This window comes from Lissotriton vulgaris, chromosome 7 (assembly GCF_964263255.1).
Source record: "Lissotriton vulgaris chromosome 7, aLisVul1.2, whole genome shotgun sequence".
NCBI lineage: Eukaryota > Metazoa > Chordata > Amphibia > Caudata > Salamandridae > Lissotriton > Lissotriton vulgaris.
In genome coordinates, this window is record NC_141695.1 from 209516249 (window position 1) to 209540256 (window position 24008).

Sequence of the window (24008 nt, forward strand, 5' to 3'; positions counted from 1 at the left end):
ATCCAGACACCCAGATTCTTGGCTTCCTGACTAGGGGTAGGTACAGGTCCCAGACATGTAGGCCACCAATCTTTGGTCCATTTGGTGTTGTTCCCCCCAATTATGAGCACCTCTGTTTTTGTTCCGTTTAATTTGAGGCAGTGCTCATTCATCCATTTCCGCCAGCTTGCACATGCAGGATTAAAAATTGTCGGCCTCAGAGGAGGGGGCTTGAGACAGGGAGATCAGGAGTTGGGTATCGTCGGCGTAGGAGACAAGCTCTACGCCGAACGATTGGACCACCTCTGCCAAAGGTGTCATATATAAGTTGAACAGTGTGGGGCTCAGGGCAGAGCCCTGAGGTACTCCCTGTTCTAAGGTCATGCTGTCCGAGAGATAAGTCCCTCTTTGGACCTGAAAGCTTCTGTTGGTAAGAAAAGCTTTCAGCCAACCTAGAGCCTCTTTTGTGACTCCCGCTCTGTTTAGACACTGTAGCAGTATGGAGTGAGCTACAGTGTCAAACGCGGCACTGAGGTCCAGCATGATCAAGGCCATGGTTTTGCCCTTGTCGGCTCCCTCCCGCAGAGTTTCAGTTGCTCTTAGGAGTGCTGTCTCTGTGGAGAAGCTCGATCTGAAACCCGATTGTGAAGAGTGAAAGGTTTTTTGGGTTTCAAGATGGATCATAAGTTGGGCATTAGCCACTTTCTCAGCTAATTTAGCGAGGTAAGGGAGTAGAGAAATTGGACGTAGATTCTCCAATATGTCCTAAGGGCGCATATGATAGTTTCTTTTGCAGCCCTGGGCAAAATAGTATGAAATTTCCTTAAGGTTTTCCAAAAGGCAAAAACAGGTCTCCACAAGTTTCCTGATACGAGTGGAGAAAGACAGGTTCTCCTCAAACCACACCCTCAGGTTCTTGGTGGCTTGCCTGTAGAAGTGGGTAGGGGGAACTCAGGCAGCAAGAGAGTTTCCTTAAAATTGGGAGAACATCTCCCAAATAGGAGGATCTCTGACTTCTCTTCGTTACACTTCAATTGAGCACCAGCTAGCCATTTAAAAATGGAAGACATACAGTGTTTAACAGAGGAGAGTCCCCATTCTTATCCCAGGTGAAAAGAAGCTGATTGTCATCTGTGTAAATCAATTAATCAATCATCGCATTTATATAGCGCACTACTTACCCAGAGGGTCTCAAGGCGCTGGGGGAGGGGGATCTGCTACTGCTCGAACAACCAGGTCTTGAGTTGCTTCCTGAAGGTGAGGTGGTCCTGGGTCAGGCGGAGGTGGGTGGGGAGGGAGTTCCATGTCTTGGCGGTGAGGTAGGAGAAGGACCGTCCCCCTGTGGTGGCTCTACGGATGCGGGGGACGGCGGCGAGGGCGTGGCTGGTCGATCGAAGCTGGCGTTTGGGAGCGTAGAAGTTGAGGCACCTGTTGGGGTATCCTGGGCCTTGGCTGTGTAGGGCTTTGTGTGCGTGGGTGAGGAGACGGAAGGTGATTCTCTTGTTGACCGGGAGCCAGTGCAGGTCTCTCAGGTGTCCGGAGATGTGGCTGCGACGGGGGATGTACAGGATCAGTCGTGCTGAGGCGTTCTGGATCCGCTGGAGTCTCTTCTGGAGTTTGGCGGTGGTTCCGGCGTAGAGGGTGTTGCCGTAGTCCAGATGGCTGGTGACGAGGGCCTGGGTGACCGTCTTCCTGGTCTCGGTGGGGATCCACCGGAAGATCTTACGTAGCATGCGCAGGATGTTGAAGCACGACGAGGAGACGGCGTTAACTTGTCTGGTCATGGAGAGGGAGGAGTCAAGGATGAAGCCCAGGTTGCGTGCGTGGTCTCTTGGTTTGGGTGCGCTGCCTAGGGCGGGGGGCCACCAGGAGTCGTCCCAAGCGGCGGGTGAGGATCCCAGGATGAGGACTTCCGTCTTATCTGAGTTCAGTTTCAGGCGGCTGTTCTTCATCCATTCGGCTACCTCTTTCATCCCTTTGTGAAGGTTGGCTCTGGCGGTGGCGGGGTCGTTGGTAAGGGAGAGGATCAGCTGGGTGTCGTCGGCGTAGGAGATGATGTTGAGGTTGTGCTGGCGTGCGATGTCTGCGAGGGGGCTCATGTAGATGTTGAAGAGGGTTGGACTGAGCGAGGAGCCTTGAGGGACGTCGCAGATGACTTCGGTGTCTTCAGATCTGAACGGAGGGAGGCGGACTCTCTGTGTCCTTCCGGCGAGGAAGGAGATGATCCACTCCAGTTCCTTCTCTTGGACTCCGACGTTGCTGAGGCGTTGTACTAGGGTACGATGGCTGACAGTGTCGAATGCCGCGGAGAGGTCGAGGAGGATGAGAGCCGCTGTTTCTCAGTTGTCGAGCAGCGCTCGGATGTCATCGGTGACTGCGATCAGGGCGGTCTCGGTGCTGTGGTTGGCCCGGAAGCCAGACTGCGAGGGGTCGAGGGATCCGTTCGTCTCGAGGAAGGCGGCCAGCTGCTTGTCGACGGTCTTCTCGATGACTTTTGCAGGAAACGGGAGCAGCGAGATGGGGCGGTAGTTTTTGAGGTCGGTGGGGTCAGCCGATGGCTTCTTGAGTAAAGCGCTGAGTTCGGCGTGCTTCCAGCTCTCCGGTAAGGTAGCGGTGTCAAAGGAGGTGTTAATGATGTCCCGCAGGTGGGGTGCGATGACAGCGTCGGCCTTGTTGAAGACGTGGTGAGGGCAGGGGTCGGTCGGAGATCCGGAGTGGATGGAGTTCATCGTGCGGACGGTGTCTTCGGTGCTGATCGGAGCCCAGGCGCGGAGGGTGGTGGTGGGGGCGGTGGTTCGGTCGTGGTGTTCGTCGGTTGAGTGCTGAAGCTGTTGTGTATGTCCGCGATCTTGTTGTGGAAGTAGGAGGCGAGGGAGTTGCAGAGGTCTTGCGAAGGGGTGATGTCATTGTTTCCGGCTTCGGGTTGGAGAGCTCTTTGACGATGTTGAAGAGTTCTTTGCTGTTGTGTGCGTTGTTGTCCAGTCGTTCCTTCAATGCAGTTTTCTTGGTGGCGCGGATGAGTTGGTGGTGTTTTCGGGTGGCGAGCTTGAGTGCAGTCATGTTGTCCGGTGTTGGGTCTCTGCACCAGGTTCTATCGAGGGCTCGGCAGTTCTTCTTGGAGCTCTTGAGTTCGTCGGTGAACCATGGAGCTTTCTTGATACCGGGTCTGCTGGGCGGGGTCCTCAGGGGGGCGAGCTCGTCTGCGCAGTCGCTGATCCACTTCGTGAGGTTGGTGGCCGCCTGGCTAGGGTTCGTTGTGCTGGTGGGAGGGTTCATGCTCAGGGAGGACGTGAGCTGGTCAGCTGTGATCTTGTTCCAGCTCCTGCGTGCAGCCTGTTGCTGGTGGTGGTGGATCGTGGTCCTTGCGAAGCTGAATTAGACGCAGCTGTGGTCCGTCCAGTGGAGTCCGGTGGCGTGGCTGAAGGCGATGTCCTTGCTGGATGAGAAGACGGGGTCGAGTGTGTGTCCGGGGTAGTGGGTTGGGGTGGTCACCAGTTGCTTGAGTCCCAGGTTGGCGAGATTGTCCAGCAGGGTGGTGGTGTTGCGGTCGTTGTTGTTCTCCATGTGAAAGTTGAGGTCCCCGAGGAGGATGTAGTCAGCGGAGCAGAGGGCGTGCGGGCTGATGAAGTCGGCGATGTCTTCGCTGAATTGTGTGCGTTGTCCCGGGGGTCTGTAGATGAGGGTGCCTCTGAGGGTGGTCTTGGGGTTTATGTGGACCTGAAAGTGCAGGTGCTCGGCGGTTGCGAGGGTGTCGTCGGTGTTGGTCGTGATGCGGATGGTGTTCCTGTGGACGATGGCGATGCCTCCTCCGGTGTGGTTGATGCGGTCCCTCCGGATGATCTTGTAGCCGTCTGGGATGGCGATGGCTATGTCGGGTGCCGAAGAGGCGTTCATCCAGGTTTCCGTGAGGAAGGCGACGTCTGGTGACGTTGTGTCGAGCAGGTTCCAGAGCTCGGCAGCGTGTCTGTGGACGGAGCGGGTGTTGAGCAGGATGCACTTCAGGTGGTTGCTGCTGTTGCTCGTCGAGGTCTTGAGCACTGCTGGAGTGGTGCAGGTCCGGATGCAGGTGAACTTGCAGGCGTTGCAGCAGAAGGGTCCGTGGGTGCGTCTCGGGTTGGCTCGGTAACAGCCCGGGAGTCGACCGGCGTTGAGGGCGTTGAGTTCGGTGGCGTCGTAGGTCCGGCGGGTGGGCTGGGGACGGTGGGGGCCAGGGGTCCTGGCACTGGGCTCGGTCCAGGCGCGGACGGGTGCAGACGAGCTTATCTTTGGCGCACCTTCGGCGCTCAATCGGCGCTCCCGCTGCGCGCGTCTGCTGCGCGGTCGCTGAGGTGGTGTCATAAGTAGGAGCCGGGAGGGAGGGTCAGCGGGGAGGTGGGAGGCGGGAGGACCAATGGGAGAGGAGGGGAGGCGGAGCTACGGGTCAGCGGCGGCGGGAAGCACGGAGGTGACGGGGGCAGCGGGGCCGTTGAGGAGCGGGGTCAGAGGCGGCAGGCTGCGGGCAGAAGGCGAACCTGATGCGGAGGGCAGCGGAGGAGGTGAGCGGAGGTCTGCAGCGATCAGGTAGCGGCCAGGCAGCAGCTAGGGCAGCAGGCAGGTGAGCGGCAGAGCAGCGTGGAGGGAGCGACCGCCTGCGAGGGCACAGGGTAGGCCATAACCTTAGCTCCAAGGCCCTCTGCCAGGTACACGAGGGGTGTAACTTAAATATTAAAGAGAATGGGGTTAAGGGAGGACCCATGACAAACACCAGTGGTCACCGCCTGGAGAGCGGAGGAGGAAGGTGGAAGCCAAATCTGCTGATCCCGTCCTTCCAGGAAGGACCTGAGCCAACCCCAGGCGGTGCCCGACACCCCAATATCAGGCAGACTTGAGCAAAGGAGAGCCTGTGGAACCATATCAAATGCAGTCAACAAGTCGAGCAAAATCAATGCAGTCCTCCCACCAGCATCCATACATTCCCGTATTACCTCTGCGAAGAAAGAGGCAGGAGGACTGCAGAAAGAGGAAAGAGAAGTCCACAAACAGGCAAAAGGGGTGCAGAAAGAACAGGGGTGTAGACAGAGGCATGAGAGGTGCAGAAAGAAACAATAGAGGTGCACAAAGAAGCAATAGAGGTGCATAAAGAAGCATGTGAAGTGCAGGAAGAGGCAAGAGAAGTGCTGAAAGAGGTAGGCAGGATGTAGAAAGAGGCAATAGAGGCGCAGAAAGAAGAAAAAGAAGTGCAGAAATAAGCAACAGAGGTGCATAAAGAGGCAAGAGATGTTCAAAACAGGCAGGAGAGGTACAAAAAGAAGAAACAGGTTGGAGACAGAGGCATGAGAAGGACAGACAGAGCAAAGAGGGGTGCAGAAAGAAGCAAGAGGGGTCAACAAGAATCAAGTGAGGTGCAGAGAGAGCAACAGTTGTGCCGACCGAGGCAAGAAAGGTGCAGAAACAGGCAAAAGAAGTACAGAAAGAGGCAACTGGAGTGCTTAAAAAAGCAACAGAGATGGGGAAAAAGCAGGAGAAGTGATGAAAGAGACAAGAGAGTTGCAGAAAGTAACAAGAGAGGTACATAAAAAGCAAGAGAAGTAAAGAAAGAGGCAAGTGAGTTGCTGAAATAGGAAAGAGGGATGCAAAAGAGAAGTACAGAAAGGAATAACAGAAGTACAGACGAAGTCAAGAGAACTGCAGAAAGAGGCAAGACAGGTGCTAAAAAATGAAAGAGGGTGCAGAAAGAGGCAAGTGGGGTGCAGAAAGAGGTATGAGAGGTACAGAAAGAGGCATTAGAATTACATAAAGAAGCAACAGAGCTGCAGAAAGAGGCAAGAGAACTGCAGAAGGAGGCAAGAGAGTTGCAGAAACAGGCAAAAGAGGAGCAAAAAGACGGAACACGGGTGGAGACAGAGGCAAGAGAGGTACATAAAGACGCAAGGGCAGTGCAGAAAGAACCAATAGAGCTGCAGAAAGAGGTAAGAGAACTGCAGACAGAGGGAAGAGAGTTGCAGGAACAGGCAAAAGAGTTGCAAAAAGAGGAACAGGGGTGCAGAAAGAGGCAAGAAAGGTGCAGATAGAGGTAAGAGGGGTGTAGGAAGAGGCAAGAGAAGTGCAGACAGAAGCAAAAGAGGTGCTGAAAGATAACTGCAGAAATATGCAAGAGTGGTACAGAAAGAAGAAAAAGATGAGCAGGAATGAGCAACAGAGGTGCAGAAAGAGGCAAAGAGATGTGCAGTAACAGGCAGGAGAGGTGCAGAAAGAAGGAACAGAGTGGAGAAAGAGGCAAGAGAGCGACAGACAGATCGAAGAGGGGTGCATAAAGAAGCAAGACGGGTCAAAAAGAAGCAAGTGAGGTGCAGAGAGAGGCAACAGTTGTGCCGACTGAGGCAAGAGAGGTACAAAAACAGGCAAGAAAAGTGCAGAAAGAGTCAAGAGAAGTGCTGAAAGAAGCAACAGAGATGTAGAAAGAAGCAGGAGAAGTGATGTAAAAGAGAAGAGAGTTGTAGAAAGAAACAAGAGAGGTACATAAACCAAGAGAAGTGCAGAAAGAGGTGAGTGAGGTACCAAAATAGGCAAGAGGGATACAGAAAGGGGGAAGAGAAGTACAGAAAGAAGCAACAGAGGTGCAGAGTCAAGAGAACTGCAGCAAGAGGCAAGACATGCGCAGAAAGTAGAAAGAGGGGCGTAGAACGAGGCAAGAGGGGTGCCGAAAGATGCATGAGAAGTGCATAAAGATGCAACAAAGCTGCCGAAAAAGGCAAGACAACTGCAAAAAGAGGCAAGAGAGTTGCAGAAACAGGTAGAAGAGGAGCAAAAAGAGGAAACAGGGGTGCAGACAGAAGCAAGAGAGGTGCAGAAAGGGGGAAGAGGTGTGCAGAAAGAGGCAAGAGAGGTGCAGAAAGAAGCAAGGGCAGTGCAGAAAGAATCAATAGAGTTACAGAAAGAGGTAAGAGAACTGCAGAAATGGACAAGAGAGTTGCAGGAACAGACATCACCACAGCCATCGCCCTGTGTATAAGATCACCAGGCAAGATAGATTTCACAAGCCCAGAGGTGGAATCAACATCATCCACCAGAAAACCATCAGCTGCAAAGCCTCAACAAACACCTCATCCTTCATCATGGAACACCTGTTATTCAAGATCCATGTGACAGTCAACTTTACCCCAAGTGGAATTCTAATCTACAGACCACAAGAACTGTACACCAGCTTCACCTTCCTATTTTATTGACTCAGTCACACCACTCACCCTCAACACTAACCATTCCAAAAGCACTCATCAAAGACTTTGGAAACATGGGCCTCATTCAATGAGTAAAGGAATCTACCCACATTGCAGTACACATCCTGGATTCTATTTTCACAACGTTGGATAACATCAAAGTTGAGGAGCCCAGACCAATGTCCTGGACAGACCACTCACTCATCAAGTTTGGCATCCCTGTGCTTGTCAAATACACATGCACCCCCACCAGACTAAGCATGGGCTGAAAGTTAGTTCCGCTCCCGGAATTTGCGGATTTTTGGCAATTTCGCAGTCTGCGAATCGCGCGAAATTGCCAAACAATCCACAAAATTGGCAAGTTCGCAATTTTTTTTTGCTAGTTCTCGCTTCAAAAATAAAATCTTGCGCGCACTGTGTTGACTTACCTTGATTCTGAGTTTGCCGAGTTGTTTTCCTCCCGCGAACAAGATGGCCGTGTCCAAAAACGACCGTATGGGTAGCCACGCTGAAAAAAACCCTGCAAACTCGCAAAAATAAAAAAATCCGCAAGGTTACACAAATTCACTGATTTGGCGTACCGCGAATTCGCTTTCGCACAAATTCACGTACTGCGAATTCTCAAATTTCCCCATACCTACACCAGACCAGACAGCAGACACTGGAAAAGCATCACTGACAAGGACTGGAACACTGCTCTCAACACCCATTGACCTGAACACATCAACAGCCTCCCCAGAGCCATCAAGAATTTCAACAGTTGATAACCTCTGGCACTGACTCCCAAGCCCCCCTCAAACACTGCAACACAGCAAGAACTAGACCACAGGCCATTTGTTTAATGGAGGAACCCAGACTGATGAAACACAACTACAGACAACCTGAGCGCATAATGAACCTGGATATACAGATGGGAGCATATTCAAATCTGCCCTGAGACACTTTCAACAAATGATGCGGAACACCAAATGTGCTGCTCTGACAGACCTCATTGTTTCTGGTACCAACAGAAGCAAAGAAATCTTTGCCATTGTAAAGTATTTTATCTTACCAGAGGCCAACTCCAACTTGATCTCCCGCTCTCAGGACCTCTGCAAAAATCTCTCTCAATTCTTCAGCAACATCATCCATGCCCTTTACAGCCTCTTCAATCTGAAAAGATGCCCAACAAATAGCCAAACACATTCTTATCTTATCTAAAAATCATTGGTACCCATATTCTCCCACCATCACCCTTGAAGAAACAGTTTGCCACCATGAAGTCTATCTACTCAGTCTCCCCATCAGACCGCAGACCCCACCATGCCTACTGTAGAGACCTGCACCCTACCAGCATCAGGCTCAAATCCATTCCAGATGCCTCTACCTCTTCTGTGACTTTCCCACACAATAGGGAAAACGCGCAACTATCCTCCCACTGCTGAAGAAACCCTCCGCTGATCCATCAACACTTGCCTACCTGAGGTCGATTTCATTGCCACCGTTTCGGCAAAAAAGAGTCAACAGTTTCAAATGTGAGTGTTCATCATATGTGCACATAAAGGAAGGGGTAACCTCTCACTGATGCCCCCCTGGAGGCCCCCAGCAGGGCCTCAAACATCTGCACTCTGGAAGCCTCATGCAGAGCCCAAACAGTGGACCCAGCAAGTACTGATACATGGGAGACCAGCACAATTGGATGCACAGAGAATATGCACATACAATGGCCCAACAGGGGTGCCCCACAGCTCCACACAGTGGAGATGCTGTGAAATATCTTAACTTCTTGAAAGAGAGGTAGGCAGATGCGGATGTGGCTGTTTTAGGCAGTTTAAGACCAGCGCCCACTCCCACGACCTCTGACGTGCAGATCCCAGAGAATTCTGTGAAGGGCACTATGCTGTGAGATCAGACCACAGTCCAGGTGGCTGGCTGTACTTGTTACCCCCCCACGCCACCATATGGTAGACAGGAGGAGATAGGGCTGGTGAAATGATCATTGTGATGCCTACAAATGCCCATGTCTGAACTAGGGTCAGCACACTAGCTAAAGATAGACAAGCTGTTGGAGGTCTGCCTTTGATTGAGGAGGCGGCAACTGGCCTGGCCTTCAAAAGGGACTGGATCCCCTGGATGGCAGATGTACAGAATGTCTGCCATGACCACCAACAGGGGAATGCCTGGGAGTTCCTTTGGATACCCTTTCCCTCCTTCAAAGTGGAACTGTAAGGCAGTGCTTAATTTAAGCCCTTGGTATACAGTGCTCACCAGCTCTTTAATGTCAACAACAGTACTTAGTCTGATTCACGGGGGCAATGTTGGTTTGAATTGGAGATTAACACAATATTAGTTTAATATTCATTACAATGACTAATAGCTGCCTCCCATGCCATTCATATAGCATTTATCACAAATCTAACTCCTGATGGACAATCTTTCACTGCGAGTAAGCCAGAGACCCGGGTTTTCATAGTTCTTGACTGCCAGAGGTGTGTGCAACCCCTTCCAGTAGCCAAGTTGCTGCCAAGACAGAAATCACCTAGGCAGGATGTGCCTTTCGGAATTGGCTCCAGGAAGGAGGAAGAAACCTCTCAGATGGATCCAGGGTGCCAATGGAACTTCGTGGAAAGACACAAGCCTGAGGACCCAACCAACAGCAGATGACTTGAGATTCTAGAAGGAGCCAAGGAAAGAGTGGAGAGCTGGAATGGCTGGAAGATTCCTGGAGGAGCCAAGGAAAGGCTGGAGCACCGGAACACACCACAGGAGACCTTGAGCGTTGCAACACAAGGCAATAATGGAAAACGCTTCTATATAAAGATCCAGGACAGAAATTACATCACCATGATGGATTGGGAACGTCCTACTGGAAGGAATAGACAAGGTGTCCTCTTGCAGCAGACAGTATTACCTGTCCTACAAATTCTATCCAAAGGATTCTGGGAAGAACAAAGAGAAGAAACATGAGGACGCCAAGGTTGTCTCTCAACATATACCTCAAGGAGAGGGCCGCCATCCAAGAGAGCACCTACGCACTGGCCGCCTTGAGGTGGGTGGGTTTAGGGCCTGCGGTAGCCCACCAGTACCCCCAAAGTCCCTCCAGCTCCCTGAGAGCTTGCACTCCACCCACTGCTGGAAGCCCACTTGGGTGGGGTGCAACTGGAATAGTCTGAATTGTCGCACTTGTAGGAGTGGGATGGTTAGTAGTTGTGTTGTTTCTGTCATTTGCGGTGCTGGCTGGGGTGACCTGAACAAAGGCCCTGGCACTTATGTTTTTTTTACAAATTAAGCACTGCTCTCAGGAGCGCAAAGAAAATGGGCCCCCTTCATGTGGTAAGAAAGAAATTGAAAGATACAACACAAGTTACTGGATAAACGGATAAACTATTACAGCACATGGAATTAAAGAGACAGCAAAGATACCTCATGAAATAAAATGAAGTGAAGGGAGCATAAAGGAGAAAGAGAGTCCAGATACTGAATGAGGCAATTAAACGAATAGGGGAGAGGCTAATGATACAGCGGAAATAACTCAGGGGCATATTATCAAGCACAGCGTTAAAATTATCGCCAATTTAGCGGCAGAAAACTGCAGCTAAAGCGGCGATAATGGGCTTGATAACATACCATTGAGAATTCCAATTGAAGCCCATGTTGACACCAGAACATGGGCTTCTGAAATAACACACCCCAGAGAAGAAGAGGGAGCCAAAAAAAGGTTGTGGTTGAAATAGGCAGGGACTCCTTGGTGGGGTAGAGAGGTCTCTACAGGTAAGATATTTGGGCAGATTGCGTGTAGTGGTGAACTCAGTAGCACTGCCCCTGCCGCATGCAGCCTGTGACATAAGACACTTTTTTCTGCACTGCTCCCAGTCTGCACGTGTTCTAAACTCGCACCAGAAACACCTGTCCGTGTGAAACTAAACCTGTGAAGGAAGATTAAACAAAGGGTGAGGGAGGCTTTAAATTAAAATCGCACAGCAGTTCCTGGAGAGCCCACGGGAAAATCCTGCAGCCTGGGTGTGGCAGGGCTCAGTCCTCACACAGTGTGAAAACCAGACCATCCCAGCACACGCCTTTCACGATACTCACGCTCCAACCAGGTGTTGCTATGTGTTATGAAAGAGGGGGGGTTTAAAATAACACAGGAGTTTCCTGCATGGGTTCTATATAAAGACTAACACATGCCCTATGGATCTCGGACTGGCAGTCTGTCAGTAGGGACATAAGACAGAGAGCTAAGAGAAGAGGCCAGCATAACAGCCAAGAAGACAAACGAGAAAACACAAACCTAGACTGAAAGGGGAGCACTCTAACGTCAACATGAGCACCCCACATCCTTCCAAAGAGCTTCCCCCCTCATTCAACCCTGGATATCCCCCAGTATATGGAGCTGGACCCATGCCTGGATATCCCACAGTGTGTGAAGCTGGACCCATGCCTGGATATCCCACAGTGTGTGAAGCTGGGCCGATGCCTGGATATCCCACAGTGTCTGAAGCTGGGCCCATGCCTGGATATCCCACAGTGTGTGAAGCTGGACCCATGCCTGGATATCCCACAGTGTGTGAAGCTGGACCCATGCCTGGATATCCCACAGTGTGTGAAGCTGGGCCGATGCCTGGATATCCCACTGTGTCTGAAGCTGGACCCATGCCTGGATATCCCACAGTGTGTGAAGCTGGAGCCATGCCTGGATATCCCACAGTGTATAGAGCTGGAGCTGGACCCATGGCTGGTGTCAATAAGGGGTATTACAGCCCACCCTACAATTCAGGTTACCCCTATGGGCACAGCGCGGTGGTGACGACCCAGCCAACGGTAATTGTGGCCCCGCCGCGTACCTACGAGAGGGACTACCTGGTCTACTCGATATTCACAATGCTCTGCTGCTGCCTGCCCATCGGAATCGGGGCTCTTATCTACTCCATGAAAGTAAGAGTGTAAACAATGATCTCCCTCTGTGCTTAAAGTGGGATAAAAAAAGGTGGACAGAGGTCCCCAAAGGGGTGTGGCCCAAAAGAAGCTTAACTAGGATCATCTCCAAGAGGATTGACTTGTGTAATTAGGAGTGTGGCATAAAACTTGTAAACTAAAATCCTGTGCATCACACAGAGTGCCACCTCTCCAATATTTGGGTGCTTCCTCTGAGTTTTCTGTTATTGCATCCAAACATGCATACTGAAGCAAGCCAAACCTATTGGCTTTGCCAATGATAGTTAGCTGTACCAAATAAATAAACAAGAACTATTGTTTTGTTATGAATAATGCTGATTGGCATATTTGTGACCATTACACCGTTGCATAAAATAACACAACAGAAACACAATATCTTGAAAAATGCAAATCCTCTTGGGGAATGCAAGATGGTGTAAAACCTGAATTGTGCACAGGGATTGTAAAGCGACATGCAATGCATTGAGGGTTTTTACAGGCATGGGTGAGATATTGATCAGTGATTTGTATGTATCTGTGTATATGGTGTTTCTATAGCACAAGCATAGCCAAAAGGCAGTGCAGCCGTGTACAGGGTCAAAGAGCCACAGAGTAATCGGGGAAGATGCTTAGTGACTTGAGAAGTAAAGAGGTGAGTCTTGAACACTTTCCTAAATTAGAGAAGGAGTGGTCCTTACAGATACGATGATGTTGTTCCAGATTCAGGGTGAATAGATGGAAAGCATCTGCTCTCTTGTTTATTCGTTTTTACACTTCCTAGTCTGCAGTTTGATGTTGTCCCGGATGTGGGTGTCTCAACCACCAGAGATGGTGAGCGTGTTTGTAGATAATTGGGGGTGCTAGACATAATAGCTTTATAAATGATGCAGCAGTTTTTTTTTTAAAAAGACCTTTATTGTACCTTTAACCTTGTACACAGCGTCTGGCCTACAACCCCTTGGGCCGGCCGCAACTTATTCATCTGTACTCCGTAATATCAGGATAACACAGCCCAGGAGCCGACATCCCGGGGGCACACAGCTGGTTTTGAAGATTGTGTGGTTCAGCAAGGGAAGCCAATAGGCCTCCATCAGGCTGGGGGAGATGTGGTCATGTTTCTTCAGGTCCTGAATAAGATGTGCTGTGGCGTGTAGCACACTTTTAAGGAGTAGGGTTTTTCGACCATCCAGATGCGAGGGCCTGAACAGCAGTTCCTAAATCAGTTTGGCATCAGTTTGACAGATACTCGCGACTCCTGAGGCGGAAGCCGGGAGCCTAGGGCTATATTTTAAAACTTTGCTAGAACTGTAATTTCTTGTGCCTTTTGTAACTTTGTTTTATTTATCACGAACGCTGTGTGAGTTGGACACAGTTATTAAAATTACCCAGTTCTTACCGCCAACTTCCTCGTGACTCCTCCGAGGTCTCACGCTCCACTGGTGGCCGATTTAGGGTCTCCTGGACCGCGGGACTAGGCAGGCAAAACAGCGCTTTCGCAGGCGCCATTTTGGGAAGGTTCGGTCGGCGCTCCAGTGTTGTTGGCGATTTAGGCCCTCGCACTACATATAGGGCGGGCTAACAGTCAAAATTTATTGACAGATACTCGCAACTCCTGAGGCGGAAGCCGGGAGCCTAGGGCTATATTTTAAAACTTTGCTAGAACTGTAATTTCTTGTGCCTTTTGTAACTTTGTTTTAATTATCACGAACGCTGTGTGAGTTGGACACAGTTATTAAAATTACCAAGTTCTTACCGCCAACTTCCTCGTGGCTCCTCCGAGGTCTCATGCTCCACTGGTGGCAGATTTAGGGTCTCCTGGACCGCGGGACTAGGCAGGCAAAACAGCGCTTTCGCAGGCGCCATTTTGGGAAGGTTCGGTCGGCGCTCTAGTGTTGTGGGCGATTTAGGCCCTCGCACTACATATAGGGTGGGCTAACAGTCAAAATTTATTGACAGATACTCGCGACTCCTGAGACGGAAGCCGGGAGCCTAGGCTATATTTAAAAACTTTGCTAGAACTGTAATTTCTTGTGCCTTTTGTAACTTTGTTTTATTTATCAAGAATGCTGTGTGAGTTGGACACAGTTATTAAAATTACCCAGTTCTTACTGCCAACTTTCATCTTGACTCCTCTGAGGTCTCACGCTCCACTGGTGGCCGATTTAGGGTCTCCTGGACCGCGGGACTAGGCAGACAAAACAGTGCTTTTGCAGGCGCCATTTTGGGAAGGTTCGGTCGGCGCTCTAGTGTTGTGGGCGATTTAGGCCCTCGCACTACAAAATGCTCACTCCCCGCCGGACGCGCAGCGGACGAGCGCAGCGGGCACGCCTTTGGCGTGCCGGAGGTGCGCCAGAGGTAAGCCCGTCTGCGCCCGTACGCGCCAGGACAGGCCGAGGGGTAGGTACCATGGAGTCCTCTCTCCAGACAAAGTTATCATACTCCAGAGAATCCCTGTTCCAACTAAACCAGCCCCTTCAGCCTTCATATACCCATACCATTAGAGGTGAGAGCTCTTGCACCCATTGCCCTCACTGCCCATTTAAAATCATCCCGGCGAAGACTAGTCATGCTTCCCAGACGATCATTAACATGGCCTTGATAAATTGCAGATCCCTGCCCAAACACGCTCAAGAAATTCATATGCTACTAGAAGAGCATCAATTAAAGATTCTGCTTCTTACTGAAACATGGCTCGCTCCAGATTCCGATTCAGGTATTGTACAAGCGCTGCCTCCTGGCTTCCTTGTGCAACATTTGGACTGAGTTAAGGGAAGGGGAGGAGGGATAGCTATCATTTACAAAGACCATCTTGCATGTAGATTTCATGACAGCCCCCTTTTGGACTGTGAAAATGTGCACTTTACCATTTTAATGTCCCCGTGTGACTCCCTCTCAGGAGTCCTTATCTATTGCCCACCAGGGGCCCTGGGACAGTTTAGCAGCCACACAACAATTGTAGTGGTCCAGCTCCACCCACCAGGCAAGCGGGTAGACAGCAACCGGCAGAAACGTGACAGGTGAAAAACAGCTTTTTTCCAGGAAAAAATGAGTGCTGCATCCTGCTCGTCTAGAGAGACTTTTCAAATTGTAAAAAAACTCCTAAAAACCCCGGAGCCTATATGCATGAATGACCTCTCGGACAATCACTGCAATGAGTTGGCCACCTACTTTGACCAAAAGATTCAAAATATCCTTCAGCAACTTCCCCCGCTTACCCTTACAGACCCCTCATCTCTGTCCCTAATTCAGGCCCAGAACCTCAATACGGGACTTGACATGTTCACTCTTATCAGTGAGGACATTCTGTCCCCTATCCTCCAATCACTCAAGAGTGGCTCCCCGTGTGACCCTGCCCCTGTTAAAATCTTAAAACAGGTAGCACCTACCATTCTTGCTCCGATGGTAAATTTGATCAATGCCTCTCTAGCAGACGGAACGGTACCCCCTAGCTGGAAGAAGGCGATGGTCAGGGCCCTACTTAAAAAACTCAACCTAGACCCCCTTAATCTAACTAATTTTAGGCCTATCTCTCTCCTTCCGTGCATCAGCAAGATGACTGAAAAATGTATTAACGGCCAGCTGTCCAATTACCTGGAATCCAATGAACTACTTAAACCTTCTCAGACAGGCTTTCGCCCTGGCCAGGGTACTGAAACAGCGATGGTGACGGTGGTCGAAGAGGCCAGGAAGATCAATGATGCAGGAGGATCAGTGGCAGTGATCTTTCTGGATCTAAGCTCGGCCTTCGACACGGTCAACCACCAGATCCTCCCGTTGCTCTCTTTTCAGTCGAGAAAACTCCTGGTCCAGGGCCTTATCCTGTCCAGGCTGGACTACGGGAACGCCCTGTATCTTGGCGCACCGTGGAAAGTGACAACTAAACTCCAGGTAGTGCAAAATGCCGCCGCACGGATTCTTACCAACACCAAGAGCCGCTGCTCGGCCAAACCGGCCGTCAGAGCATTGCATTGGTTGCCCGTCCTGGAAATAGTGCAGTTTAAGGCGCTTTGCCTAACTCACAAAATTCTCAACGGGAAAGCTCCCCCTATCCTCAAAGACCTTGTCACTCCCTACATCACCTCCAGAACCCTCCGATCCTCTAATGCCTACCTAACCCTGCCACCTAGGATCAAGAAGGCGTGATCAGGAGGCCGGCGTTTTTCTTATAACGCTTCCAAATTATGGAACTCTCTCCCCCCTGATCTCCGGGCCCAACCCAATCTGTTGTCATTCCGAAAATCTCTAAAGACCTGACTGTTCCTGTAACTTCTTTCTCTTGATCTCGCCTGTACTTCTGTCAGCACTGGGACGCTTACAGGCAGCCATGCGTTTTAGAAATCTTTTAGCATTAACATTAACATTAACAGTTGCTGAAAGAAATACTTTCACTTTTGAAGAGAGGGCTGGAACCAGATGATCTTTGTTTTTTGTAATGTGTTCCTTGAAGGTGAGGTTGGGGTGATGGGTGAAACCAAGTGACTTGTCATTCATTGAAACGTTAGGATTCAAAGCCAATCGCAGAGCATTGGTAGAGCCATTCGGACTACAGCCTAGAACGAATAGAAGCTAACGTCATCAACTGGACAGTTTGTCTGCAGCTCACACACATCTTGATTCAGTGGTGTCAGCTCTTGCAGCAACAAATAGATTGACACAAATAAATTAGGTTACATAAAACATCCAGAGGAGGATAATGTCCATACTTAATCAGCTCTGCATTAGGTGACCCTTTTTCATAAATTTGGGCTTTAATCTAATGTTATACAACTCAGCAAGATTTTCAATTTGATAGAAAATCTTTAAAATGGGCCCTCAGAATTTCTCTAGCTGTTTTTAAATGGGGTATGGTGGGCTTTGAGTTCTCATGATTGACACAGTACCCAGTGCCACAGGGCAGGATTTAGGTCCATGTGACAAGTCTAGCAAAACCAGCAATCCGCTGTTTGTAAGACTGGACTGAGCTGCTTGCCGCAGCTCCTCTCTACCATGTAGGAGAACCCAGTCTTCCCATGGGAATATGTGTGCCCTCTCCCGGTCCTCTTACTCTGTTGCTATTTTTGTGATCATTAGACATTCACATACATTGTTAGATCTTACAAAGTCTGAGCAACTGTTATTGTCGGAGTAGTGACTTGCATCAGGAAAGCTTCCTCAAGCCCAGCCTTCACAAATATATTAGGAGTGGGCTTAGCTCGTGGAGCTTCACTTCACGGGATTGCGCGGAGTTACATAAAAACTCTGTAAGATTCCATGGAGTTCAGTGAGCGGAAGGAATTTGTGCTGTAAAATCAGTGTGAACGGCACCATGCAGCACGCCATATGGTGCGCCTTCTTTCTGCTAGTACATTTACTACTTAAACTACAGCATCTCAAAGTGAACCGTTGCAACCGACCAAGTGCCAGGATTGAGAAAATTTCACCGGATGGTATTCTAGCTCCAGAAAATCCAGCGTGGGGATTCAAATTCTTGCTCAGCAACTTAACATTGGCCAGCCGCACATGACAAAAAACTCCACCACATGGCAGTTGTGGTAGTTTTGTTGGAACTCTGTGTTACAAGCGTAACGCAGAGTGGCCGTTACCTCACCGAAGCGTCTTGCCTTGCATATCACTTATATCTTTTAATCACTTTGTACTTTAAGGATACTTGTGGAAAGTCACCAACATCATGCACTATAAACGCATTGAATTGACCATTATAAAACCTAGACCTAAAGGAATTGGAGAGAATTGAGGCTTTTCAGACTTTTAAAAAACTGTTAACATTAAAACAAGCTCACATCAGCTGCACAAGGTGATGCCCTTCAGTCAGATAGAGAGCGAGTGGGTGAAGGAGGGGAGATCTATTAAGCTAATAGAAAAGTATTGAATCCCTCATTATTAGCAGCCCTGTAATTAGTGTGATATTTATTACACCAATAAAACCCAACACCCCTGAATCAGAATTTATCTGGTGTTTTAAAGATCAACCAATTATTACTTTTTGGGGAATAACAGGCAGATTTTGGTGAAAGTAAACACCAGCCATTTATCCCTGTTAAATATTTGCAGGTTCTAATTGACAATATTTATCAAAAAATTGCTTGTTGCAATATGTGCATTAACAGGAGTTACCACACATATCGTAATTAATCGGGTCGCTCATGATGAGGGCCTTATTGTCATACATGCAGGAATTGACTTCTGCCACAAGCCAGCAATTTCCAAGATAATTAAAGAAATACATATAACAAGGTAGATCCCTGTGAAATCTGGCATTGACCATTCACAGAGTGAAGAGTCTAGTGCGTCATTGTAACTGCCCGTCTCTGTTCAGCAGTTGCCCTGCTCCCAGGCAATACTGATATGTGTTTACCAAGTACAGTATTGCAGATTCCCAGTAAGTAATAGGTTTATTTCCACATGTGTATGGGCCTAAGCAACCAAGTCCAATAGTTTCCTGAACATCCTGCTTTAAAAAACTGAATTCTCTGAAACTGAGGACCTGGAATCATTGGTCTATCAAAAACCTTATCATCTGCAGCTCCTCCCCAGTCTTATGAACCTTACAAAGTTGGAGGAGGGCGAAGGCAGTTATTTTTCGGATTATTTTAAGGGTGAATAGTCATCAGTTTGATTACTATCAGTTATATGAACGTTTTGCAGAAGTCCCTCTTTTTTCTATTCCTGAGTAAGTGAAATAGAATTTGTATTTACATGTTAGATGCAGGCACGCTCAGGTTGTGGAGGTGTTGTCTTTCAACACAATTTTCTAGATTTTGTGGTGCAAAGTCATTCATTGCCTACACATATCCGACGGTGCATTACGCTTGCTTTAGGAGAGAGTGCACTGTTTCATCAACATAGCAAGGAGGCCAAGGGCCCTGCTGCAAGCAAGGGACGTAGCCTATTGATCTGATGTTGTCATTGTAAAATACAGCCGCGATCCGGTCTTATGCGGTCCTGGTGCCACTGGACCTGCTGCACCAATATTAGCTATGCCCCTGCATTGTTTGGAGGAAGGTGGATGTTGGCAGGTTGGTTGATGTGTGTTAGAGCTCATCAGAGGCGGCATACTGTTTCAGTTATAAAGTGTTTGGGAAAGGAGGAGCCGGGTACCTATCAGACACCTGCTTCAATATTTTGCACCAGGCGCTAACTGGATTACATCTAGTAGCATTTGATGTCACCCTAACCTTGGGGAGAATGGCACTCTTTGGAGGTGGGATGGTTGTGCGAGACAAAACAAACTCTTTTGAGTGATAATTTTTACACATTGCCAAAGTGTCCCATGTTCTAGTGTCTTTAATATTTTTTCAGCAGTCTGGTGAAATACATGTTACCTTAGTAGTTCATAATTTCTATTCAGTAAGTAGGAGGACTTCTGATTCCTGGTAGATCTGTGAAAGTACCTGAAAAGAGGCAGAATGCATGTGTAACAGGCCCAGCCCCCAGTGTCTGTTTCTAACCGTATCATGGTCTTTTCTGTCTTGCAGACACGCGACGCCAATATCATGGGGGACGCTACTCAGGCTCGCAAGAACTCCCGCACAGCGCTGACGCTCAACAATGTTGCTCTTGGGGTCGGAATCGCTATTACAGTTGCCTGGGTGGCATATGTTATATATGTGAGCATCTACGTCAGAGACCAGATCTACAACCATTATTACGGCTGACACAGAGCAGAAAACATTGCGTCACTTTGTAAATAGGGTGCAACAGGGCGCATGTTTTACGCCACCAATGTGTCACAAAAAGTGACACAACTGAGGCACAAAGCTTTTGCAGGGCATCATAAATAAGGCCCTAAATGTCCACATCTACCTTCTCAGGAACCATTCTCAGCAGCTATTTATAGGTTTTTAATGTACATGCAGACATTGCACAGACATCATTTCTTAATACAATGTCGGTGTCTCTCCTCGTTCCATGTCCAAATAGAGCGATGGAGTCTCTCTTGGTACACTCACAAGCATAGACTATGTAATAGAGATAGTGGTCGTAAATGGCCCAAGGTTACCTGTGAGGCCATTAATTCCCAATTTCAGTATAAATTTAATCAGTCGGAAGATCTGGATAAGGAAACAGCAAGATACAATTCTGCCCTCACCTCTGCCCTGGACGCCATTGCCCCTCTCACTCCCCTAGCGTCTGCCAGATCTCGTCCTTCGGCCCCTTGGTTCTCCCCTCTACTACGGGAGGAAAAGAGTAAATGCAAAAGGCTGGAACGCAAATGGCGCCAGAACTATGATCCAGTGGCAAAACTGGCATATAAATCTGCTCTTAACAAATTCCAAACACTCAAACGCTCCGCAATGAGAACCCATTTTTCAAACCTCATTCAAAAGTCTCAGAACTCTTCCAAAACCCTCTTCACTATTGTAAAGGATTTTGTTACCCCTACGGCCACTAAGACACAATGCATTCCCACCCAAGACCTATGCAATGGACTTTCCGACTTCTTTCAGGACAAAATCGTTAAACTCGCCTCCTCTTTTGTTTCGGTCTCCCCCCACACATCTTCAGATGCTTCTCACCCCACACATTGCTCCTTTAACTCCTTTAGCGAGTTAACATTTGATTCAGCCCTATCACTACTTCATAAAGTCAAGTCTGGCTCACCTTTAGACCCAGTACCAGCCAAAGTGATGGGCAATCTCGCCCCCGTTCTTATTAATCCCCTCCTTTCCATCTGGAATTCCTCCCTGACCCAGGGTCTATTTCCTTCAGTTTGGAAACACGCCAGGCTACTTCCCTTCTTGAAGAAACCTAATGCTGACCCCTCCCAATTCTGCAGCTACCGTCCCATCTCGCTCTTACCTAAACCTGCTAAGGTGCTGGAGAAAGTGGTTCAGCAACAACTGGCCCAGTTTTTGGAGACAAACAAGCTGCTTCATGATTCTCAATCCGGTTTTCGGACCGGTTACAGCACGGAGACTGCGCTGCTGGAAGTCTCCGAGACAATCAGGGAATCAGTGGATAGGGGTGAGGAGGCCATGTTGGTCCTCCTCGACCTATCCGCTGCATTCGACACGGTCTCCCATGTCATTCTTACAGCTCGACTGCAACAACTGGGGATCGATGGCACAGTCCTTGCATGGATCAAATCCTTCCTGTCCGGGCGGACTCAAAGGGTTTTGCTTCCCCCATATCAATCTGAAGACAAACCCCTCTTGTGTGGTGTGCCTCAAGGCTCAGCTTTGAGCCCGTTATTATTTAATGTTTATCTGGCCCCCCTTGCCGAGGTAGTTGAGGCGTGTGGAGTCAGGGTGGTCTCTTATGCTGATGATACACAGCTTGTTTTTTCATTTAGAGACCATTCTGACTCCCTCTTCTCCAACTTTCGAAACTGCCTCGGCAACATTTGTACCTGGATGGCTGCGAACCATCTTGCCCTCAACACTGATAAAACAGAGGTTCTCTTTTTCAGTCAGAAATCTACTCCTCCAGCAACTTTATGGTGGCCCACTGTCCTCAACCCTCCACCCATACCAGTGCAATCTGCCCGCAACCTTGGCTTCATATTTGACAACACCTTATCTGGGAAAACCCAAGTCAATAAAGTTGCGGCAGCCTGTTTTACTAAACTGCGTATGATCAGGAAGATCTTTCCCTATCTCCCCCAGTCATCTCGAAAAACTGTGGTCCAGGCACTTATCACGGCACACCTTGATTATGCCAACAGCCTTTATGCCGGTGCCCCCCAATATCTTATTGACCGTCTTCAAATTGTCCAAAACGCGGCAGCAAGGCTTATTGGTAACATCCCTCCCCGCAACTCGGTCAGAGCATACCGTGAAGAGCTGCATTGGCTTCCCATTGCACGTCGCATTGACTTCAAGGTTCTGATCCTGACCTTCAGGGCAATTAATGGCACTGGCCCTGGCTATTTGAGCAAAAGGCTTAGGATATCCTCGTCAGTAAGGCATCTGAGATCCAACAGTCTTCACCTTTTGATCGTCCCCAGATTCAGGCTCTCGCGTACTGGCGGCAGAACTTTCACCGTGACGGCCGCCAAGCTCTGGAATAGCCTGCCAGTAGACCTTAGGTTCTCCGAATCTGAACAAATCTTTTGCCGCAAACTGAAAACATGTCTGTTTTCTAAGCACTAATCAGCAAGATCTTTGCAGCTCTGCTCTCTGACAGACGGATATGAACTTGGCAACCCTCTCTGTGAAAAATAGGTAGTCCTAGCGCCGGGACACCCCCGCCGGAGGTAGCCGCGCGCTCTATAAGCTTCACAATAAATAAATAAATAAATAAATAAATATGGTCAGACCCTGAGGTACATGGGAAATCACCATAAAAAGCCTTTGCTGAAGGTGGAGTTTCAGGTTTCTATTTGTCTATTAGTGTCATCCTTCTACAAGAATAGTTAAAAACAATACCTTTAGGTATTAAAAGGGGCTCTCTTACTTTAAATACTTGAGAATTGCACAATGTGAACATGAGATAGAAGGCAAGGTTAATACAAAAGCAAGGAGAGATAAAGATATTTCTCTTCTTTACACCAGCTTCGGGTAGGTACACCATTTTTGCATAAAACCAGATTTACAGACTTTTGTTTGCATCAAAATACATGGGAGGATGCACAGGAAAGTCCATGCTTCAGCCATGTAACACCTCCCCTATGCAAAGTGACACAATCCAGCATCCAAGAGTGACATTTCTTCTCTTAACTACTCCATAAATGTTCACCCTCACACCTTTCAAAAATAAGGAAACGGAGTAAACCATGTCTAGTCTGACTGAATAAAATGCCAGACTGAGCTCATCAGTGGCTTGGCCATTGATGTGCCACTGCTTGTTGGTCTCATTATTTGAGGGCGTGGAGGCACTCCGTCGTGCATGGTAATACCTAGTCCGATGGAGGGCTTCCTTCTAGGTGTCTCCTGCTGCCTGTGGGCAACAGAACATATCTTGTGAATGATGCAGCAAGAGATCTCAAACAGCAAGAAGATGTCATCAAACAAAGGAACAATCTGGAATACCTATGGTTGTTGATTGTTAGAGATGAAGTATCGGGTAAAGAGAACTGTCTTTTTTCTCTACACTGGTAGGTCCTTTTTAAAGTAAGTGAATGCAGAGGAAAGAGTCTGCACCATTCTGTGACATCACCGTGGTGTAAAAGTAATTTTAATGTTCACAGCTGCGAAGTCTCTGAGGTTGAAAATAGCCCTCACTTTTCACTGATGTCATCTGTGTTTACTTCATCCTCATGCAGGACATATTAATCTTTTCTAGTTTGCTATAAAATTCTGAAACTATATGTATATATATTAAATCTTGTATTTATAAAGTTATGTCTGAAGAGCAATATTTGTACCAGAATTGCCTTTTGCATATTTTTATTTTCTGTTTCATTGATTGTAGTTGCATTATTTTAGCACAATAAACTAATCACCAAACATTGTGAGCTTTACATTTATAACAAAATACAAATTAAAGTCTAAGAGATATCACTGCAGTGCATCGTCTTCATACCCTCAAACCATCCTTACCGTTTTTGGTATATTGAATAGTGTAATCCGCCAGCCACAAGATTCTTCACTTTAACAGCACGGGACTCCTCACCGACACATGCTGAACACTATTACACTGGAAATCCAAATCTAAGAACCGTTGTTAAGAACCTATCAGCAACCAGATTATGATGGTAGGATACAAGGTCCAACGCTCTCTTCCTGTTGTTGGAATACCCTAGGTTTTGTGTGGCTGTAGCACTCCAACAGGGTTTGGACGTTCTGTTCCTCGGTTTAAAAGTAATGGAAAAAGGAATAGGAGTGTCCCCTCATTCACAATAAATCAACATGCATTCCTTTCTTTGTTTTTTAGTTGTTCTTTTACTTTTGAGGGATAGTTCAATATTCTTTTTTTTTAGTTTGATTTTATTGAAGAAATAAAGAAGGGGAGGGGAGGGAGGGAAAGGGGAAAGTAGTA

At 48.3% G+C, this 24008-nt stretch overlaps 1 protein-coding gene across 1 annotated transcript; it reads left to right on the plus strand.

Annotated features, from left to right (window-relative positions):
* Positions 1-11357: 11357 nt before the first annotated feature.
* On the plus strand, positions 11358-20048 carry LOC147701215 (uncharacterized). Its single transcript, XM_086928600.1, has 2 exons — positions 11358-12089; positions 19565-20048. Exons 1-2 carry the CDS (start codon positions 11478-11480, stop codon positions 19742-19744), a joined length of 792 nt encoding a protein of 263 aa, XP_086784726.1. The 5' UTR covers positions 11358-11477; the 3' UTR covers positions 19745-20048.
* The last annotated feature ends 3960 nt before the right edge of the window (positions 20049-24008 follow it).